Here is a 23,832-nt window from a genome sequence, read left to right on the forward strand (position 1 = left end):
TGACATTTTATTCAGCCATTCTCCAATTGATGGGCATCTCTCCCAGAAATAGTTAAGATAACTTCAGTGCTCTATATTAATTAGGTGGATAGGCTGAAGGAAGGAGTGTAATAGTACTTTTATAATCCAAAATAAAAGAATCTAAAGAGGCAGCTAGATGGTACAGTGTGGATAGAGCATCTACTGGTTCCCTAAGACTTTTTGATTGGTCAGGAGTGGATTAGTCCTGAAATTAGGAGATCCTGAGTTCAAATCCCATTTCAGACACTTACTACTTAATAGTTCTGTGACCCTGATTAATCCCAATTGCCTCTCAAAAAAAAAGAAAAAAGAATATAACCAAATAAGATAATCCAGAAGTATTTATTTTTGACTTAAGAGTACAATTTTTAAAAAAATAACTGATTTACCTTTTTTTTTTTTTGACCCAAGTATATTCCCTTGATTGGACATAGATTTAAAACAGGGAGAAGCAGTCTAGAATTTTGCTGGGTAGCAGAAAGATATTAGCCCTGGCTTTTAAATTTTGTTATCAATAATCCATATTTGAGTTATCAAGGGCTGACTATATGCATATTTATTATCTCTAAATAATAATAATGTTCGTAACATTTGTGTCTGTGTTGGGGAGGGTGGAGAGAGGGCCAGGGATTATATGATATGTACATATATATTTACCTAGTAGGCTGATATTGTGATTTCCTCTGACATTATAAGGTAATAGAATTTTTAATCAGGCAAGAAATGAATGTGCTGTTCATGAACTGTATGTGCTTTGCCTTTTTTTCTTACAGGCCAACCCTAATAGCGAAGAGATCTGGTTGGCTGCTGTAAAACTTGAGTCAGAGAACAATGAATATGAGCGGGCTAGGAGGCTGCTGGCTAAGGCTCGGAGCAGTGCTCCTACTGCGAGGGTAAGTGGGGAAAGGGAGGGACAATAGGCCTGACTGTGCTTCTTAGACACTTTCTGGGATTGAATGTTGTGAGGAGGTGTTCAGAATTCTTTTTAGGCAAATAAGTGTGGGGGATTGAGGGCATCTGAAATCTGTTAAATATGTTGGAAAATATATTCTTATTGCTAATGATTGTGGTTTTCTTTTAGAGGAACAATGCTATTTTTTTTTCCAATAAAGTTGTTCTAATTTGCTCAGCACACAGGTGGGTTAAGATTTTGTCCTTAGGATCTAGTATTAGCATAATACAGAACTTATGTAGGTCAGGGAGTTCTTTTCTTGGTTTTGTTTTCTTCAACACTGTTATCATTTTGATGAGAAGCAGGTGATGTATTAGGATAGAGCAGATGGCTCTGAAATCCAGAAGACGTAGAGAGTCTTACTCTTCATTCTTTCACTTAGTAGCTTTGTTACCCTGGGAAAGTCACTTGATTTCCCTGGGTATAAAGTAGAAATACTATTTATCCTAGTTATTTCACATTGTGATGGTGTGGAAGATACTTTGTAAAACTTAAAATAATACAGGTTGTCCCTAAAGTTTAGGGAAGTTTTAACCTTTTAAAATTGCACTTAGATTTTTGGATCTCCTTATACATAATAGCAACAGATTCTGGATCTGCGAACTCATTAGCGAAGGGAACTCTAAGTGAGTTCCCTCTGAGAATTGCCTGAACTTAGAGGTCGTAACTGGCCTAGAATCACATAGCCAATATATGTTCTGAGTTCAGGTCTTGTCTCTGATATATATTGACTATATGATTCTGGTTCAATTATGCTAGGGATAAATTATTATGAAAATACGACGTAACAATACGTCTTCATATTTGCAGAGACTGAAGTGGCAAGGAAAACTATGCTTAAATGGCAGAATCAGAATGAATAGATTAGAATTTTGGACTAAATCTATTAAGATTAAATAGGGACATATGTAATGTCTTGATATTTTAAAAATCATTTGGATCAGTGTATGTTGAGCAGACTATAGGCTGAAAAGCAGTTCATGTGAAAAAAGATCTAGAAATTTTAAAGAACTTCAAGCTTAATATAAGTTAACATCATGACAAGGAAACCAGTAAAGCTGATAGTATCTTTGAATACAGTAATAAAAACCTAATATCCAGAAGGAGGGAAGGTGTTAGATTTACTTATATTCTATCCTGTTTGGCCCTTTTCTTCATTAATTCTGGGGTCCATTCAGAGGAATGTAAACAGGATGTTGAGAGAATTCAAAATTACACCATAGGTAGGATATTTTGAGAAATATGGATATTGAACCCGGAGAAGACAGAACTTAGAATAACATAATACTTGCCTTTAAATATTGGTCTCAAAGGATATTAGTTGGAAATTGCAGAAGATATATTTTGGCTGAATATGTTGAAAGACTCCCTAAAGATTAGAGTTATTTAAAAGTGCAAAGAATTACTAATGTCTTTAGTAATAGTTACTTAACATGTATATTATTATATGATAGAGGACTATAAATGTATGCTCTATATACATAAATATTTATAATTACGTTATATGTAAATTACATGCTTATATGGTAGGGATTTGTATATGAATGCCCTATGTATAAGTATGTCTAGTAACATAAATATTATGTAATAAGTTTTATTTTTTCCAAAAAAAAATTAATACTGAGATAGTATATAAATTGAATTTTGTAAATTCAAAATAAAAACTTTTTATGTGCAGGAAGTAGTTTAAAAAGAATATTGGCTTTGGGTGTTGATGGTGGGGGTGTAGTGCCCTCTTCCTGATGGGTCCTAGGAAGGAGTTTTACCTTCATAGCTGACTTACAAGACCAGTATTTTGGTTAAATTACTTGGACTCTTCATTTAGGTTTTAGTATATAGTTTTCAAATAGGCCTGATATATTTTGGCTAAATATGTTGAAAGATTAGAGTTGTTTAAAAGTGCAAAGAATCATTTTTTTTGGAAGTAGTGAATTTCCCCTTACTTCAAGGTCTTCATTTGAAATTAAGTATCAAAGATGTTGAAGAGGTGATTCATGGTTCAGATATGGATTCGACCAAATGATCTCTGAGAACCCTTTTTCATTCAGATGTTTTATGATTTGAAAGTTTGGAAGAAGACAAGAGAACTGCTAACACCCAAGCAGTGGTGCCTTTTATTCTAATCTCATGATTTTGATTTGTGTAATACTTCTTTCTTTGCAAAATAAATACCAATATAAATTAGTTTGTGGTTAATAAGTGGTAGTTCCTATTCTGTCCTTGCTTAGGTGTTTATGAAATCTGTCAAGCTTGAATGGGTTCTAGGGAACATTGCAGCTGCTCAAGATCTTTGTGAAGAAGCTTTGAAGCATTATGAAGATTTCCCCAAACTGTGGATGATGAAAGGGCAGATTGAGGAACAAGAGGAGCTGACTGAAAAAGCCCGGGAAGCCTATAATCAGGGGGTAAGGAAACTGTTTCAATTTGTTTTTCATTCATCAAGTGGCTCGCCTGACTGTCATAGTCAAAGTGGTTGTCTTAATTAGCTGTTAATCTTTATTAGTACGCAGAAAGATAAGACCCCAGGAATTAGGAGTGAGGAGTTACTAGGGAAAATGATTTCACCAAGATTATTGAATCTTCCCCTTCTTAATTTGATATATGTCAACCTTGTAAATTCCTTTAAGAGCTATGGTATATAAATTGCAATTGTAACTTTACAGTAGTACAAATGAAACTTTTTAAAGAGTTTAGGTGTGGAGAAGAAATCCAGATTTATATAACATCTTGATATATTTAATATCTTTAGTTTTCTGTACTGCCTATTCCATAACTTGTTAATGCCTATGGAGATATACATTAGAGATTTCCTTTTTTAGTCATTTTGGTTGATACCAAACATTGAAAAGATAGGACATTCCTGGGTGACATGAAAAGCTGCCCCCCCCCCCTTCAAAAAAAAATGAGGTAACTGTGTAATAAAGACAGATTTATTTTGAGACTTGTTTAGTTCTATTTTCCAGGACTCTGTAGAAGGTGGTGTTAATTTCTTGATTTCTACTCTTTCTTCAAACTTTGTTTTGGGAACTAGCTGAAGAAGTGTCCTCACTCTACACCCTTATGGCTTTTACTTTCAAGACTGGAGGAGAAGGTTGGACAGCTAACCAGAGCAAGAGCCATTTTGGAGAAGTCTCGTTTGAAGAATCCAAAGAACCCTGATTTGTGGTAAGTCATAGTCATGTTTAACATGCACATTTGAACTTCTGCCTGTAGATAGACTGCAAAATGAGGGCTAAAAAAGTTATGTGGGGAGCTTCTTCTTTCTTGGTCAGTTCCTGTTTGTGATAACCTTGCTTTTTCTGGAGAAGTTAAATTTATATGTATGTTTATGCTTTGAGTGGCTATGAATGCTAATTACTTTTTTCTTCTGGCCTTAGTATCCTAAAAGTATCTTTAGCAACCAGGCCTATCATTTTTCAGCGTATCTTCCCTTTTTGATTTTAATAATGTTAAGGAACATCAGGTTTCAACCTTCTGTTGGCACCTATTATCAAAGAATGGTAATGGCACAGATACATCAGAGTTTTTTTCCATTAATTTTCACATATGCATTATTCAAGGTACAGTGGAACTATTAGCAATCTAGATACCTTATAGCTACTACTGTTATTGTTTAGTAAGTCTAAAACCTTAGTCTTTCTGATAGAGGTTTTTTGAAGCTATTGGGGTTGCAATTGAATTAATTGCTTAATTTTGATTGCTTAATTTCATGACTTCAGGTTAGAATCTGTGAGATTAGAATATCGAGCTGGGCTGAAGAACATTGCCAATACACTCATGGCAAAAGCTCTGCAGGAATGTCCCAACTCAGGTAAGGAACAAGTTTCTTTAGGAAAGCTATCTTACCTTGGTGAATAACAATAGATCCTAAAGAATTTAAGATTTGATTCATATTTAATTAAAAGCTGTTGTATTTGAACTGACTCATAATTTAGATTTTTTGAATCTACCTGATTAAGTCCCGAATTCAAAATGTTAGCTAAATAAATGTAGATAAGCCTGACTAGTAGAAGTAAGAATCAGGTGCTATTTACTTTTTCATAGAACCTATGTATAGGTTTTAAAAGATTTGCTGAATCAAGTGTTTGCTCTTTATAATAGCTGATATTTAGTACATTAATATTTACTGAATACTTACATGTATTCTCATTTGGTCCTAACAATAATCTTATAGGTACTATGGGTATTGTTTTGATGTAACAGATAAAGAAACAGACATTCAGAGAGGTTAAATAATTTGTCCATGGCTACACAGCCAGTAAATGTTAAAGATGGAATGGTAATCATTCAGTCATCAACCACTTACTTATTAAGCTCTTTCTATGTACTTGGCTGCATGCCAAGAGTTAAGGATATAAAGAAAAAAGGAGTATGCCCTGGTGTCATTATGTTTACTTTTTTTCAAAAGGGAAGACACAAATGCGTACATGTGCACACACAAACAAGTAATAGGTAATTTTGGAGAAGATGGCACTAACAGAGGGATCAATAAATTCTTTATGAAAATGTGGCATTTAAACTGAGTTTGATTTAACAAGGTATTCTAAGAAGTTGTAAAGAGGGAAGATGTGGGAGTCAACTTACGTAAAGTATGATGGCAGGAATAATGTATCTTGTAAGTAGCATTAAAAAAGCTAAGACTGTAGGTTTTTAAGGACAAAACAGAGGAGATTATATTTGATCCTTATGGCAGTAGGGGTCATTGGAGTTTTATGAAATAGTAGGGTGTCATAGTCAGACTTGTGCTTTAGAAAAAATCACTGACAGTTATCTAGGGTAATAGATTAGATTGAGGATAAAAACTGTAGTAAGAGGCAGATTGAGAGATTTTTTTTTTGTGATATTTTAATTGAGTACTAAGAGTGGGGTCTCTTAGAGAGAAAGAGAGAAAGGACAGAAACAATAAGATTTGGCAATTGATAGAATATGTGGAGTGAATGAGTGGTGTGAATGAAAATGAAGAGTTGAGGATGATCCTGAGGTTGTGAACTTCTGCTGCTGGAAAGATAAATGATACTTTTAGCAGAAATAAGGAAGATTAGAAGAGTGTGGTGGGTTATGGGGAAAGATAAAGAGCTCTGTTTTGTGCAAGTTACTTTGGAATTCATATGGAAAATCCAGCTTAAAATATCCAATGAAGACAGTTGGTGATGCTTTACTAAAATTCAGGAGAGGGACTAGAGTTGGATATATAAATCTGGGTATCTTCTACATAGAGATAGTTAAATCCATAGAAGATGATGAGATTATTAAATGAGAGAATATAGAGAAAGAAGAGATGAGAGCCCAGGACAAAAAGCTTTGGAACATAAACATTTGGAAAATATCTCAGGTCACCAAGATGAATAAACAAAGGAAGCTAAGAAGAAGTGTTCTAATGGGAAAAGAACAAAGAGAAAGTAGTATCATGAAAATTAGATAGGAGAAACCTATGAGAAAAGGATAGTCAACAATGTAAAGGATGGATGAAAGTTGATTAAAAAGCTATTTAACTGGGTAATTAAAAAATTATTGGTAATTTTGGACAAAACTGTTTTGGTTGAATGATATGGTGAATGACTAAGTTGGAAGAGAGAAACTGGAGTCTCTTAAGTCAGCTTTATATAGGAGTTTGGCTAAGAAAGAGATATAGTATGATAGCCTGTGGGGAATTGTAAAGGACTAGCGAGGGTCTTTTCAGGATGGGGAAGACAGGTGTGTTTATAGCCAAAAGGAAAGGAATTAGTAGGTAGGGTAGAGTTGGAAGATTAGAGTATGGGAATGATAATGTGGCCAATTTGCTAGAGATTGAAAAAGAATAGGATCAAGGATGAAGGCAGAGGTATTTAGACTTGGCAAGGAGAAAGAAAGGCTACCTCGGTGTCAGAGACTGGGGGAACAAAGGAGAGAATATGAACTGATTTCAGTGATGCCTTGACTAGAAAATAGTTTTATTTATCAATATCAGTTCATGAACCTCAGCATATGTGGGCAGGGAAAGAGAAAGCTGAATATTTGCTTCAAATTTAATATAATTTTCTCAGGGAGGATGATTTTTGTTCTTTTGGTGCATTGTTTCCATAGTGCCAAGGATGAAATGGTAGAAAAGGTAGAATCATATAAGTCTTAAACTGTCCCCACACACATATACAGATGTTGGTTCTCTTACTATTCAGTCTTATTTAGTAATAAATGATTAGACATACTGCTCTAGAAAATGTGCTACAACCTTCTGGCTATGATTGATGCTAGAAAACGTGAAGCTGCAACCAAATGGAAGCATGCTTACAGTTTTACCTCAGAGAGGCAAATAAAAAGGTTAATGAAATTGTTTCCTCTTGTACCCAAAGACAACAAAGGCAAAAAGACCATTTAAAACTTGGTCATCTATATCAAGTGTAAATGAATAGACCACCTTGAAGTTAATTGGAGCTTATACTCTTAACAAATCTGTTGTGAAGCATGAAAAAAGAGAAATTCTGTGAAGAACTTAACAAGAGTAAGTATATGCCTTATGAACTTTAGAATGAAACTAGAGACAGAGAGAGAATAGCAGAAATTGTTGGAAAACAATTTCTAGTATCAAGAAATGCAAGACAGAGATCAGAGGCTTGTAGATTAAGTTTCATATCTGAATTTCCTATATACTTCAGTAAGAGTTGGAAGGTGTTAAACCTGATTATTGTCGAATAACAACATAAAAATATAATTGGTTTTTTTTAATAGATATGAAGCAACTGGTTATAGATATAGTGCTATCTTAGAATCAGCTTTCTGTATATGATCATGCTACTATCTGATTATAGCAGAGGCCAAAGTAAATACTAAATTAGGAGAAAGGATAAAATTAGAAGATATTACATGTGTATCCTTGGCAAATCATTTAACTTTTCTGGGGCTCAGTGTCTTCTATCTGTAAGATGAGACATTCGGATCATAAAACAGCTGTAATCTGATCTTTTTATTCTTCAGTTTTAAAATATTTAAAGTTTTAAGTGTTAAATTCTCTCTCTCCCTTCCCTCTTCTTGTGCTAATAAGCAATCCAGATATAGCTTATACATATACAGTTATGAAAACATTTCCATTTTAGTCATTTTGTATGAGAAGACGCAAATAAAAGAAAAGGGAAAGTGAAAAATCACATGCTTCAGAATGTATTCAATTAATATCAGTTCTTTCTCTGGAGGTAGATAGTGTACTTTTTCATATTAGTCTTTTGAAATTGTCTTGTATCATATTGTGGAGAATAGATAAATTCTTATCAAAAAATATTGATGTTACTGTGTTTAATGTTCTGATTTTATTCATTTCACTGTGTATCAATTCATACAGGTTTTTCTGAAATCATATTGTTATTTCTTATAGCACAATAATATTCCATTATCATCATAATACCACAGCATGTTTAGCCATTCCCCAATTGATGAACATCCCTTTGAGTTCCAATTTTTAGCCACCACAAAAAAAAAGGTACTATAAGTATTTTTGTATAAATTGGTCCTTTTCCTTTTTTTTGAATGTGTCTTGGATATAGACTTAGTAGTGGTTTCTGGATCAAAAGGTATTCACAGTTTTCTGTTCCTTTGGCTACGGTTCCAAATTGTTTTCCTCTAAATAATTAGATTAGGTCACAATTCTACCAACAAAGCATTAGCATCCCAGTTTTCCCACATTTCTTCCAAATCCTATGTTTACCTTTTTAGTCTTATTAGCCAATCTGAGTGTTGTGAAGTGGTACCTCAGAATTGTTTTAATTTGTATCTCTCTCTTTAATCAATAGTGATTTAGAGCATTTTTTTTCATATGATTATAGATAGCTTTGATTTCTCCGAAAATTGCGTGTTCATTCCTTTGGCCATATATCAATTGGGGAATGATATGTATTTTTATAAATTTCCCAGTTCTCTGTATATTTAAGAAGTGAAATCTTCGTCAGTGATACTGTTGCAAAATCCCTCTTTCCCCAATTTTCTCTTTTACTTTTTTGACTGCATTGGTTTTTTTTGAAAACCCTTTTTAATTTGATCAAAATTACCAATTTTCCATTTTGTAATTCTCTCTGTATCTTCTTTGGACTTAAATTCTTCCCTTATTCATAAATACAACAGGTAAGCTATTCCATACACTCTTAATTTGCTTATAGTATTACTCTTTATGTGTAAATCATATACACATTTTGACCTTATATTGGTATATAGTGTGAAATTTTACTGTATATCTAGTTTCTGCCATACTGTTTTCCAGTTTCCCCAGAAGTTTTTGTCAAATAATAAGTTTTTGTTCCAAAGGCTTGGATCTTTGGGTACCATTTTCTATAAGTAATCCAATATACCATTCTATTTCTTAGCCAGTGTTAAATTGTTTTGCTAATTGCTGCTTTATAATAGAGTTTCAGATCTGGTACAGTTAAACTACTTTCTTTCTAATTTTTTTCATTGATTCCCTTGATATTCTTGAACTTTTATTTTTCCAGGTTAATTATGTTGTTATTTTTCTAGCTCTATAAAATGGTTTTTTGATAGTGTAATTAGTGTGGCACTGAATAAATATGTGAATTTTAGATAGAATTGTCATTTTTATTATATTGGCTCACCTACCCATAAGCAATATTTTTCCAGATATTTAGATCTGACTTTTATAAATCCCATATAGTCATAGTATATGAGCTTTGTGATATATTACTGCAATTTCTCGTTAGTATTTTATTTAAAATTTTTGCATTCTTTCTCTGTTTTGGCTCTTCTTAGTTTGGGTATCAGCAGCACATTTTTGTCATATAATGAATTTGGTAGGACTCCTTCTTTGCCTATTTTTCCAAATAATTGTGAATCCATTTTGTTTGGGAATTTTTTTATTAGGAAGTCCATTTATAATTTGTTCAAATTCTTTTTCCAAACTTGGATTTGGATTTCTTCTTCTGTTAATCTGAGCAATTTAAATTTTTGTAGATATTCATTTACTTAATTTAGATTGTCAAATTTATCGGCATGTAATTGGACAAAATAGCTTCTGATAATTGTCTTAATTTCATCTTCATTGGTGCGGAATTCACTTTTTCATTTGAGTACTAATAATTTGGTTTTCTTCTTTCCTTTTTTTAATCAAATTAACCAATGGTTTATCTATTATTGGTTTTTTCATAAAATCAGCTTCTAGTTATATTTATTAGTTGAATGGATTTCTTTTAGCTTTATTAACTTTTCCTTTGGTTTTTAGGAGTCCGAATTTGGTATTTAGTTGGGGATTTTTAATTTGTTCTTTTTCTGCCTTTTTTTTTTTTTAAATTGCAATCCCAATTCACTAATCTGCTTTTTCTCTATTTCATTTATGTAAACAACTAGAAATAAATTTTCTTTGGCTGCATCCCATAAATTTTGGTATGTTGTCTCATTGTCATTTTCTTTAATGAAATTATGAATTATTTCTGTTATTTGTTCTTTGACCTATGTGGTTTTGTAGGATTAGATTATTTAATTTTCAATTAATTTTTAATCTCTCTTTTAATTGTCCATTGAATTTAATTTTTATTGTATTATGATCTAAAAGGGATGTATTTATCATTTCTCTTTTTCTGAATTTGGTTGTGTGGTTTTTATGTTCTGATACATGGTATAAGTACTTATACTGCTGGGAAAAAGGTATATTCCTTTCTATTCTCATTCTATTCTCAATTTCTCCAGAGATTTATCATATTTAAGCTTTCCAGAATTGTATTCACCTTCTTAACTTCTTTTTTGTTTATTTTTTTGTTTAGATTTATTTAGTTCTGAGAGGGGAAAGCTCAGATCCTCCACTAGTATAGTTTTATCTATTTCCTCTTGTAATTCTTTAACTTCTTCAAAAATTTAGATGCTATACCATTTGGCACATATAGCTTTACTATTGATATGACTTCATTGTCCATGATACTTTTCAGCAAGATAGTTTCCTTCTTTTAATTAATCTATTTTTTTGTTTTTGCCTTGTCTGGCATCATGATTGTTATCCCTATTCAGCTAAAGCATAATAGATTCTGTTCTAGCTGCTTACCTTTACTCTGTGTGTGTATCTTTCTGCTTCTAATATGTTTCTTGGAAACACCATATTGTAAGACAGTAGTTTGTAATCCATTCTGCTATCTGCTTCTGTTTTATGGATGGGTTCATCCTGTTCACATTATAATTATGATAACCATTTCTCTCCATGCTATTTTTTTGCTTGTTTATCTTCCTCTTTCTTAAAGCCCTCATCCTTTCCCCAAGAAGGAAGCATAAGAAATTCAATGAGGTTAAACTATTTATATTTCTGTATAGTAAGATTATTTAAATTACTTTATACCTTAACAACTTTATTACTCCAAGAGAAATTTGGAATATATGTGGATGTAAGATGTCTTTGGTGGGATATTTGTCATTCTTGTTTCTTTTTTTACCTTTTTGTTTCCTTTGAGTCTTGTATTTGGAAGTCAAATTTTTTTGTTCAGCTTTGGTCTTTTAATTTAGAAACACTAGAAAGTCTTATGTTTTGTTAAATGTCCATTTTCTCCTCCTGAAATGCAGTTTTGTTGTGTAGGTGATTCTTGCTTGTAATCCTAACTCCTTTGCCTTCTAGCATATCATATTCCAAGCACTCTGATTCTTTAATGTGGAAACTGCCTAATACTGTGTAATCTTGACTGTAGCTCTGTGATACTTGAATTATTTCTTTTTGATTGCTTGCATTACTTTTATCTTAGTTTGTGAGCTCTGGACATTCTTGGGAGTTTTCATTTTGGAATCTCTCAGTTGATGATCAGTTAAATTCGTCCATTTTCTCTTTTGCCCTTTGGTTCTAATCTATCAGGGCAGTTTTCTTTGAAAAAAAATTTTTATATATGTTTTATATATAATTGCTTGCTTTATTTTTAATGGCAATTTCTTGAAAAATGAGGCTTTCTCCACCTGCTTCCCCCTTAATCATAGTTTTTAGGAAGTCCAATAATTATCTATAGTTATCCAATATTATCTCTCCTGGATATTTTCTAGGTTAGATGTTTTTCCAGTGAGAAATTTCACATTTTCTATCTTCTTACTTTTTAAATTTTTGTTTTATCGTATTTTGATGTCTCATTCTCCTTATTCAGTTCTAATTTTTAAGGAATTAAGCTTCCTTCAATAAGCTTTTGTACCTCCTCCATTTGACCAATTCTATTTTTTAGGCAGTTATTTTTCTCAGTAAATTTTTGTATATTTTTCCCTATGCTGTTGACTTTTCCCCCATGATTCTCTTCTATTACTCTCATTTCTTTTCCTGTTCTACTTCAGAATTCTTTTTAAGCTCTCTTGGGGATTATTTTTGGATCTGAGGTTAAATTATATTTTTCTTTGAGGCTTCATATAGAGGCAATTGTCTTCTAAATTTATATCTTGATTATCCCCATCACCTATTTGTATCTGCCTGTAGTGAAGCTCTTTTTTTTTGGTCCCTCCCCTCCCTTCTCCTCACCTCTCCTCTTTCCCCTTCCATCCCCTCCGAGAGAGAGAATGTGTGTGTGGGGAGGGATGGGGGTGGGGAGGAGAGGGAGAAGATTTGGTGGTGTTATTCGAGAGCTGGGTTCTGGCTAGGCATTCCAAGCTTTCCAAGGTTTCTCTGATAAGGGCTTTTCTGTTGACTGGCCCTGGAGGAAGGAATTTTGTTGCTGGTTGGCCCCAGGGATGGACACTTGCTGCTGGGGGTTGTTAAGAAAACAGGGTCTCTGCTGCTAAGCCCCAGGGAGGCAGGGTTTCATTACTGTTCTGCGGTGGAGTCAAAGCCTAACTAGTGGCTTCTACTGAGGGTGGGATCATGGAGGTAAGATTTTGCTGCATTGAACAGACTGAATAATTGCTTAGAGGACTACTAGTTTGAAGGAGGGAGGGACATCTCTGATGTATTTTTATTGCACTAGACTTGGAGCCTTACTGCAGGTCCCCTCCTGTGAAGCTAACTGCTATTTCCTCTTGGACCTTGCTTTCTTGCCACCCCAATGAGACAAATCTTTCCTATGTGCTGATAAGCTGCTTTCTTGCTCCTAGAACAATTTTGAGATGGCTTTCTAATTGTTTAGAGGGGAATTTGGGAGAGCATTCTTTATCTTCACACTGCTGTTGGCACTGGAAATCACCCTTTTAAACACCCTACAAATTACAAGAAACTTAAAATAAACAACAGTAAAAACATTCTGTTACTATTTGTTAGCAAAGTTGAACTGATACAAAGCAGTTGCTAGAATATAGAGTTGGAAAGAGCCAAAAACTTTCCTCATCCCACAAACAAAGTCTTCTTGCCAAACAAAGACATGGTAGCCAAGGACAGCATTCCTTTAAAAGATAAGTGCATTTGTAAAAAAAAAAAAAAATCAAGAGGAACATAATGTTAAGACTTTGTATTGTATCACCTTACAAAACAATGAAAAGTAATTCAGAAAACTAGTCTGCAGAGAACTTAGATCATACTGACTTTATACATGAAGTTGGAAGGAAAACATTACAAACATAAAAAGGAGTAGATTGACATTGCTATTTTTAATACTATTTTTTTTTCAATTACATGTAAAGACAATTTTAAACATTTGGTTTTTTAAAATTTTGAGTTCCAATTTATTTCCCCCCTTCACCACTCCTACAGCTAAGATAGTGAACAATTTAATATAGATTATATATGTATAATCATGTAAACCATTTCCATATTAGTCAAGTTGTGAAAGAAGAAACAGGCCAAAAGAAAAGAACCTTGAAAAAAATAAAAGTGAAAATAGTATGCTTAAGTCTGCTTTCAGACACCATAGTTCTTTCCATCATGAGATTGTCTTGTATCATTGTATTGCTGAGAAGAACTAAGTCATTCATAGTTCATCATTGCAGTGTTGTTGAAAAAATGTTCTCCAGGTCCTGCTCACTTCACTTTGTATTCATATAAGCCTTCCTAAGTTTTCTGAAATCTTTCTGCTTGTCATTTCTTATAGTCCAATATTATTCTGCTACATTCATATATCCCAAGTTATTTAGCCATTTCCCAAATGATGGGCATCCCTTCAATTTCCAGTTCTTTACCACCACAGAAAGAATTGCTTTACAAACTTTAGTACATGTTGGTTCTTTTACCTTTTTGGTGATCTGTTTGGGATACAGATCTAATAGTACCATTGCTAGATCTAAAGATGTATGTAGTTTTTTTTCCTTTCTCTTAATAGTTTTGTATTTTTCCAATTACATGTAAAACTAGTTTTCAACATTTATTTTGTAAGATTTTGAGTTCCAAATTATTATTTATTTCCTTACCTTCCTCCCCAACATAGCAAGCAATATAACCTAGGTTATACATGTACAAGTTATACATGTACAATCGTTTTAAAATATATTTCCATATTAGTTATGTTGTGGGAAAAAAAAATCAGAACAAAAGGGAAAAAACCACAAGCAAAAAAAGGTGAAAATAATGTTTCAATCTGCATTCAGTCTCCACTGTTCTCTTTCTGAATGTAGATGGCATTTTCTTATTGGAATTATCTTGGATCAGTGACATTGTATTGCCTAGAAGATCTAAGTCTATCATAGTTGATCATCACATAATCATTGTTACTGTGTTCTTCTGATTCTGCTCGTTTCACTCAGCATCAGTTCATATAAGCCTTTCCAGGCTTTTCTGAAATCAGCCTGCTCATCATTTCTTATAGAACAGATTCTATTTTTTCCAATATTCCATTACATTTCTGTACCATAACTTAATCAGCCATTCCCCAATTGATGGATATCTATTCGATTTCTAATTCCTTGCCATTACAAAAGGAACTGCTACATATGTGCACATGTATGGCCTTTTCCCTCTTTTAAAATCTCTTTGAGATACAGACCTAGTAGTGTTACTCCTGGATCAAAGGGTATGCACAGTTTTATAACCTTTTAGGCATAATTCCAAATTTGCAGAAAAACAAGTAAGGGTAGTAACAGATCTTCTTTAAGAAAAGATATTTTGAAAAGGGAAAAAAAAATTTTCATTTCCAAAAGAATGGAAGATATTTCTGATGATGCTTTCATTAAAAAAGACAAAGTTGCTAATGATACAATTTATTTCTATAAAATCTTTATGATAATAGACTATGTGTATGGTGTAGTGGATAGAGCACTGAACTTGAAATCAAAAGGCTCATCATCTTGAATTCAAATTTGACTTCAGACACTTAATAATTGTAGGCAAGTCATTTAATCTTATTTGCCTCGGTTTTCTCATCTATAAAATGAATTGTAAAAAGAAATGGCAAACCGTTTCAGTATCTTTGCCAAGAAAAGCCCAAATAGGATCCCAGAGGATCTGACATGACTGAAACAACTCAACAACAAATCATTATAAAAACATGAGAAATAAACATATATTTTCTATACCTGTTTATAATTTTCTAAACCAAATGTCTTTAGAGTTCTCTTAAATGATTGGTATAGAAAGTGGAAGATTGTAGTGTAATGGATTTGGAGCAAGAGACCATCAAGCCAAATTTCCTCATTTTACAAATGAATAAACTGAAGCACAGAGCAGTTAAATTACTATGGTGACATAGCTAGTAAGTATCTGAGAAAGTACTCACATTCAGTATACCAGTACACTGTACTTCTTCAATATCTCACTGGGTTGATTTTTGATTGATTTTTAGAATGATATTTGTTTTGATAGAGTAAAATAGATTCTTGAATGCTTTCTTTGCACAAAACATGAAACATTAACCGTGAAAATTATAGAAGAATCAATGATAGATAAGCCTATGAAGGCAAATATATTCTATAAATTGTTGGATTTTTACATCAAAGTGAAATCTAATTCATAAAGGGTTGTTCATCACTGTTACAGAAGATGCCTTTGTAGAGTCCAGAAAAGAGGTTTTCCCATTAATAGCAAGGTTCTCCAAATTTTCATAAGTGAAAATGATATGCTAATTGCATCGAGCTTTGAAACACCACACAACCTTTTCATCATGAAAAAGAAATAGATTTAATGTTATATATTGGAAAAGCAAAACAGATGATAAATGTTGCCTATGGGATTACACACAGCTGAATAGGCAACCTGTTTAATTCATCATAATATAATTTCATATATGTTCACATAGGTAGTTGATTGTCAGGGCCCAGACTTAAATAGAGGCAAATATTTGGGAAATTCCTTGGTAGTTTTGATTATCATAAATTGATCACTCTATGAGAGACCATTTTTCTAAGATGTGTATTTCCCCAGTAAGGCTCCAAGTTTCTGCAAATCTTGGAACATAATGAGCTTGAAAGTGCCCTACCTCAGTATGAACAACCCAGATGGCAATAGAACTATGCATGAAGAACATAAGCAGATTGTAGCATGTAATTAATGTTGATCTGTGCACAAAAGATGGTATAAAAGACATTATTGAAGACACAAATTAATTGGAAAATAGAGTAAGATGGTGATACAGTAAGGAGGAGAGACAATGCATAAGCAATCTGAGTGACACCTCTGAGATATTTAAAGAACCAGAAGAAAGTCATAACACAAAGGGAGCTTCTCTGTGATAAATTTTTGGAAAGACATAGAAAAAGCATATACCAAGCTGGCAGAATGTTAGGAAGCAGTGTGGTGTGTTCCTTCCACAGACTGCTCCAAACCATCCTGGAAATACATATACTGAACCCTGATAGAGAAATCCAGAAGGCCACAGCGAGACATTTGTTCAGTACAGATATCAGGTTGGCACAGGCCAACAGGTAGTGTGTGGTCATCAGAGAGAAGTCAGGCCTAGAACCATGCTCTGAGCATGGGCAGGAGGAGGTTCCTACCTATATTGGACAGCACAGTACCCATACCTGGACACTGTGATGGGAATGGGTTCAAACTGGCAGCTTTTTTGGTCACTACCTAGTTCCATGTCATAGATATATAGGCCAGACTGAGAATGGGGAGTGGTGTCCCTAAATAAGGACACTTTGGGATATGTATGGAGAAAAGAGGAAGTTCAGAATATAGCAATACAGGATGGTGTGGCTCAGACTCCAGCTTAGAACAGGTTTTCATTTTCAGCATTTAGCCTAGCCTGCAAAGGAATAACCAGAACAGGAAACCCATACCAAAGGGAATCTATACTATGGTCACTCTGTTAATAAAGATTTTGATAGGGGCTGAGTCCAGTAGCAGACTATTATTGTTCAGACCAAATCCAGGTCAGCATTTAACAGAATAGGGTCACAGCTATCAGACTTTGCTTTAGATCAAATTGCTTCTCTATTATTATCAATAATCATTTATTTCATCATTTCTAAAGTTTTAGGATTCTATGAAACATAATCATACTTGCCACAGTAGTCAAGTGATTAGGAGAACAAAAAATCTAAACTTTAAAATCACTAAAAAGTAATTCTGACCCATAGAGGATTCTTCTATTTTCTCTTTGAGATTTCCTAATATGAGTGAACTTCGAGGTCATATAACTTCTGCTTCTGGGAAGTAGAGTGTAAGAATAGATGTCTTGCCTGAAGTTAGAAAATAACTAGAGGAATGGAGAAACAAAAAAAAAAAAAAACTCCACCATAATAAGCTCTTATGGTGACAGAGATGTTCAGAACTCAAATGTAGAAGAGAATAATTCCAAAACACCTATAAGAAATGTCTCAGAAAAGAGCACTACTTGGGCTCAAACTCAACTAGAATTCTTGGAAAAGATGAAGCAAGAGTTGTTTTTAAAAATATATAAAATATCTTTATAAATGTAATAGGGATGCCTGGAAAAGAAATGAGAACCACAGAAGAAAGAATTGGAAAGGAAATGAATAGATTGTTTGGCACAACAGGTATAAAACTTTTGTCTAAACACTAAACTCCTTGAAAATTCAAGTGGACTAGAGCAATTAGGAATTGCTCTGGAATTAGGGAAAAAGAAGAACCTAAGTGTTCTAAAATATTTATATCAACTTTCTTTGTGGTGACAAAAGAACTGGAAATTGAGGGAGGATTGCCCATCATTTGGGGAATGACTAAACAAGTTGTGGTATATGATTGTGATGGAATATTGCTGTATTGTAAAAAATAGTGAGCTTGGTTATCTTAAAAAAAATATGGAAAGGTTTAGATGAAATAATGAAGAGTGAAATGAACAGAACCAAGAGAATTTTGTGTGCAATACCAGCAAAATTGTTCAAAGAATAATTGTGAATGACTAAGATAATCTGAGTATTATACCTATTCAAATCAACTACCAAAAAACCTATAAAGATACTATCTACTACAAAAGAAAGAACTGATAAATGGAAGTATTTGTAGTATGATTTAACATATATAAATATAAATATATCTTTACCTTATATATATCTATATTAAATGATGGTCTTGTGCAGGTTGGGGATGGAAGGAGGGAGATGGTTCAGAACTTAAAATGTAACCAAAGAAAAGAAAAGAAAGAATTCAGCTATAAAGGAGCCACAATCAGGATCACACATGATTTAGTACTTTGAAACATGATATTCCGGAAAGATAAGGGCTTATAATTTAAAACAACTTAACCAGCAAAACTGAGTATAGTGCTATAGGGAGAAAATGGGCTTTTTTTTTTTTTTAAATCAGACTGATGGAGATTTGATTTAAACACAGGAATAAAGAGAAATATTAAAAAGTAGATATGAATGAACAATGATAAAAGAGTAAATAACCTATTTACATTTATGGGGAGATAATTCAAAGGTTATTTCTGAACTCTATCATCATCAAGTTCATAGAAATAGTCCAATTAGACAAGGCATATCTTATGTCTTGATGATCTAAAGAGAAAAATGGAAAGAGGGGAAAGAAGAGATCAAGGAGTATTAAGCAAAGTTATCTTACATAATGAATATGCACAGACAGTCATCTAAACAAAATAAGGGATATGGGAGGTAGTTGCTGACATTTGAACTGCACTCATCTGAACTGATCAAAAGAAGGAAGTGTACACACTCATCACACACATAGGTACAAAAATACATTTTACTCTGCAGAGAAATAGGAAAAGGCAGAAAGGAGAAAGGGAAATTGGAGGGGAAGGGAGATTAAGAGAGGGATTAGTCCTAAATAAAACAAATTCTCAAGATATACAAAAATATTTATAGGTCATCTTGAGGTGGTAAAGAGAGAGACCCTGAAGGGATGTCCATAAATTGGAGAATGGATGAATTAGTGATGGCATATAAATATGATGGAATATTATTGTATGGAACTCTTAGCATAATGACTAAGCTGAATCCCAGAGGCCTAATGGTAAAACATGCTACCCACTTCCCACTGGAGAAATGAAGAATTTAAATGGGATAAATATGCTTTGGACCTGGCCAACGTGGGAATTTGCTTTGATTGGCTATACATGTTTATAATGGGTTTTGTTTTTCTTGTATTTTCATTGGGTGCTGGGGTTCAGGATGTTGTAAGAAGATTATGGTTGATTAAAGCAAAATAGTAAAAACAAAACAAAACTTATGGATGATGTGAAAGTATGAAAAGGAGTGGCTATACCAAAGAAACCTCAACTCTATCAGTATCTTAAGTAGGATTCCTTATTTGCAAAATTACTCAGTTTAGACTCATCTATCAAGTGTCTTGGGTTAAGACACTTGCCTTAGCTTTGAACTTTACAAAGTACACATTTACGTCTTTATATTGGCATACAATGTAATTAAAAAAAAAAAAAAAAAAAAGAATGTTATATTTGGAGCCAGAGAACTGGGTTTTCATCTTAGCTTTGCTACTTTGGGCTTTGCACAAATTGTTTAACATCACTTTGTCCCTGTTTCCTTGAAGTCCTTGTGAGGTCTGAACCTTATAATCCTAAAATGAAGAAACTGACACTTAGAACCACAATCTATATGCTACAGATCATACAACTAGTGTCAGAGTTGATATTTGATTCTTCAAATTCTTTATCAGTACTCTATTGTTTATACTGAAGCTTTTATTTTCAGATGATAGAGATTGCCTTTGTCCCTTTATTTCTTTGAAATAAATTCTTAATCTCAGGAGACAAAAATAGGATTTTTTAGATCATGCCCTCTAACTGTAGATATGTCTCTGGATGTGATCTCATCTCCTGTGGATTTATCATCTCTAAACTGATGATTCTCAGTTTTGTTGGTGCTGCCTCAAATGTTTCCAATGTTGGATCTCTATCTATAAATTTTCAATAGTGTTTTTTTTTTTCAAATATATGTAAGGATAGTTTTGTAAGATTTTGTGTTCCAGATTTTTCTACCTCTCTCACACCTCCCCTCCACGACAGCAAATAATCTGATATAATTAAAAAATGTGCAATTCAGACATCTCTTAACTTAATGTAGTAGACATCTTAAACTCAGTGTCTAAAATGGAACTCACAATCTTTCTTTCTAATCCCTCTGCCCCTTCTATTTTCTCTATTTATTTTTTATAATAGCGTTTTATTTTTCAAAATATATGCAATTTTCAGCATTTACCTTTGTTTCAAAATCTTGTATTCCATATTTTTCTCACTCTTCCCACTCTTCCCCCTCCCCTAAACAGCAAGCAATTCAATATAGATTAGACATATGCAATTCTTCTAATTTATCATGCTGCACAAGAAAAATCAGATCAAAAGAGGGAAAAAATGAGAGGGAAAAAAGCAAGCGAGCAAACAGCAAAAATAAGGTGAAAATATAGTTGTGATCCACATTCTGTCCTGAGACCATAGTCCTCTCTTTGGGGGCATTTGGCTCTATCGCAAATCTGTTCTTCCCTATTACTGTAGAGGGGAGAAACTATCCTTTTGCTCCTTTGGGTTCACAATCTTAAAAGTTATTTTGGATTCCTTATTTTGTCTTAAACCTCACTTCCAATATCCATCTGGTGCCAAGGACTATAAATTTCATTTTTGCAACATCTCTTGAATAAGCTCTTTCCTCTCCTCTGACATTGCCAGTACTCTGGTGAAGGCTCTTATCACTTCACGCCTGGATTATTTAAATAGTCTGCTGATGAGTCTGCCTGCTTCATCTCTCCCCACTCCAGTGCATTCAGCCACCAAAGTAATTTTTCTTAATGAGGTCCCTCTCCTTCCCTATCCCCTCCACCCAATTCTAGGGGCTTCCTAACCCCTCCAGGATTAAACAAAATATTCTGGCCTTTAAAACTCTTCTAGCCCATTCTTATAGAATGATAGGAGTATACACTTCGACAACGATATTGTATGAGGACATATTTTGATGGAAGTGGATTTCTTTGACAAAGAGACCTAACTAAGTTTCAATTGATAAATGACGGACAAAAGCAGCTACTCCCAAAGAAAGAACACTGGGAAACAAATGTGAACTATCTGCATTTTAGTTTTTCTTCCCGGGTTATTTATACCTTCTGAATCCAATTCTCCCTATGCAACAAGAGAACTGTTCGGTTCTGCAAACATATATTGTATCTAGGATATACTGCAACATATCCAACATATAAAGGACTGCTTGCCATCTAGGGGAGGGGGTGGAAGGAGGGAGGGGGAAAAAAAAATCGAAAAAGAAACGAGTGCAAGGAATAATGTTGTCATTATAAAATAATCATTAAATAGAAAAAAAAAAAAAAAAAGAATGATAGGAGTATGTCTTCTTACACCTTACTCCTGGAAATGTATTTTTTTGATCTAGTGATTCTGGCCTCCTGACTTTAAGAATAAGACATCCCATCTCTCAGTTTTGGGCATTTTCCCTGGCTGTCCTCTTATATTTAGAGTGCTCTTCTTCTTTGGCTCTTGACTACAGACCTTCCTGACTTCCTTGAAGTTTGAACTAAAATCTCAGCTTTTACTGGGAGCTTTCCCCAGCCTTTCTTAATTTCTAGGATCTGCCTTCTGTCAGTTATTTCCTATTTATCTTGCACATGGTTCTTTTTGTATATGTATATGTGTATACATATGTGTGTCACAAATATATATATGTAAGTTGTATTTATAGTAATAATTATATATAATTTTTTTGCATGTTTTCTGTACTATTAGACAAAATGGTACTTGAGTGCACAGATTATTTTTTGCTTCTTTTTTGTATACCTTAGCAGATTGCCTGCCACATAGTAGGCACTTAGTAAATGTTTAATGATTGGTTGATGTTACATAAGCATGCCATGTTAATATATACATTAAAGGTTCAGAGGATGCAAAATTTAAGGATTAAATTGGCAGTTTCTAGTTGGGGAATATTACATTTATTTTAAATATACTTTTTGTTACAAAACTTTTAAAATTAAGAGTTGGTCCTAGAAAATCAACTAAAAAATTACTAGAAAAATGTAGAAAAAATGATTCAAATTTATAAGAATTCAAGCCATTCTCCAATTGATAAATGATCAAAGGATATGAACAGACAATTTTCAAACAAAGAAATCAAAAGCATTTCTAGTCATATGAAAAGGTGCACTAAATCCTAATTGATCAAAGAAATGCAAATTAAGACAACTCTGAGATACCCACTACTTTAGCAAAGTTGCAAGATACAAAATAAATCCATATAAATCATCAGCATTTTTATGTTTCACCAACAAAGTCCAGCAGTAAGAGATAAAAAGAGAAATTCCATTTAAAATAGCTGTTAACAGTATAAAATATTTGGGAATCTATCTGTCAAAGGAAAGTCAGGAACTATATGAACACAACTACAAAACACTTTCCACAAATAAATTCAGATCTAGACAATTGGAAAAATATCAAGTACTCTTGAATAGGTCAAGTGAATATAATAAAAATGACAATACTATCTAAATTAATCTACTTATTTAGTGCTATGCCAATCAAACTCCCAAGAAATTATTTTACAGATCTAGAAAAAATAATAACAATTCATCTGGAAGAACAAATGGTCAAGAATTTCAAAGGAATTAATGAAAAAATGCAAATGAAGGTGGCCTAGCTGAAGTAGATCTAAAATTATATTTTAAAGCAGCAGTCATCAAAAGCATTTGGTACTGGCTAAGAAATAGGAGTAGTCAATCAGTGGAATAGATTAGGTTCATAGGACAAAATAGTGACTATAATAACATAGTGTTTGACAAACCCAAAGACCCCGGTTTTGGGAATAAGAACTCATTATTTGACAAAAACTGCTGGAAAAATTGTAAACTAATATGGCATTGATTCTTTCTTATATGGCATTGACCCACACCTAATACTATATACCAAGACAAGGTTGAAGCGGGTTCATGATCTAGACATAAAGAATGATATTACAAATAAATTAGAAGAATATCGGATAGTTTACCTCTCAGACTTTGTGGAAGAGGAAGGAATTTGTGACCAAAAAAGAACTGGAGATCATTATTTATCGCAAAATAGGCAGTTTTGATTATTTTAAGTTAAAAGGTTTTTGTACAAACAAAACTAATGCAGACAAAATTAGAAGGGAAGCAATAAACTGGGAAAACATTTTTACATTCAAAGATTCTGATAAAGGCCTCATTTCTAAAATATATAGAGAATTGACTCAAATTTATAAGAATTCAAGCCATTCTGCAATTGACAAATGGTCAAAGGATATGAACAGACAATTTTCAGAAAAGAAGTCAAAAGCATTTCTAGTCATATGAAAAGGTGCACTAAATCCTTATTGATCAGAGAAATGCAAATTAAGACAACTTTGAGATACCCACTACACACTTCTAAGATTGGCTAAGATGACAGGAAAAGATAATGATGAATGTTGGAGGGAATGTGGGAAAACTGGGACACTGATACATTGTTGGTGGAATTGTGAACAGATACAGCCATTCTGGAGAGCAATTTGGAACTATGCCTGAAGGACTATCAAACTGTGCATACCCTTTGATCCAGCAGGGCCTGTATCCCAAAGAGATCTTAAAGGAGGGAAAGGGACCCACAAATGCAAAAATGTTTGTGGCAGCCCTTTTTGTAGTG

At 33.4% G+C, this 23,832-nt stretch overlaps 1 protein-coding gene across 1 annotated transcript in view; it reads left to right on the plus strand.

The window, feature by feature from the left end:
• PRPF6 (pre-mRNA processing factor 6) overlaps nt 1-23,832 on the plus strand; it is a 75,918-nt gene that overhangs the window by 42,145 nt on the left and 9,941 nt on the right. Inside the window, exons 15-18 of the mRNA XM_051976822.1 lie at nt 795-914; nt 3,202-3,378; nt 4,005-4,138; nt 4,693-4,784. Coding sequence (XP_051832782.1) covers nt 795-914; nt 3,202-3,378; nt 4,005-4,138; nt 4,693-4,784 — 523 coding nt within the window. The remainder of the gene's footprint in view (nt 1-794; nt 915-3,201; nt 3,379-4,004; nt 4,139-4,692; nt 4,785-23,832) is intronic.

The sequence above is a fragment of the Antechinus flavipes genome, chromosome 2 (genome assembly GCF_016432865.1).
Source record: "Antechinus flavipes isolate AdamAnt ecotype Samford, QLD, Australia chromosome 2, AdamAnt_v2, whole genome shotgun sequence".
Lineage (NCBI taxonomy): Eukaryota > Metazoa > Chordata > Mammalia > Dasyuromorphia > Dasyuridae > Antechinus > Antechinus flavipes.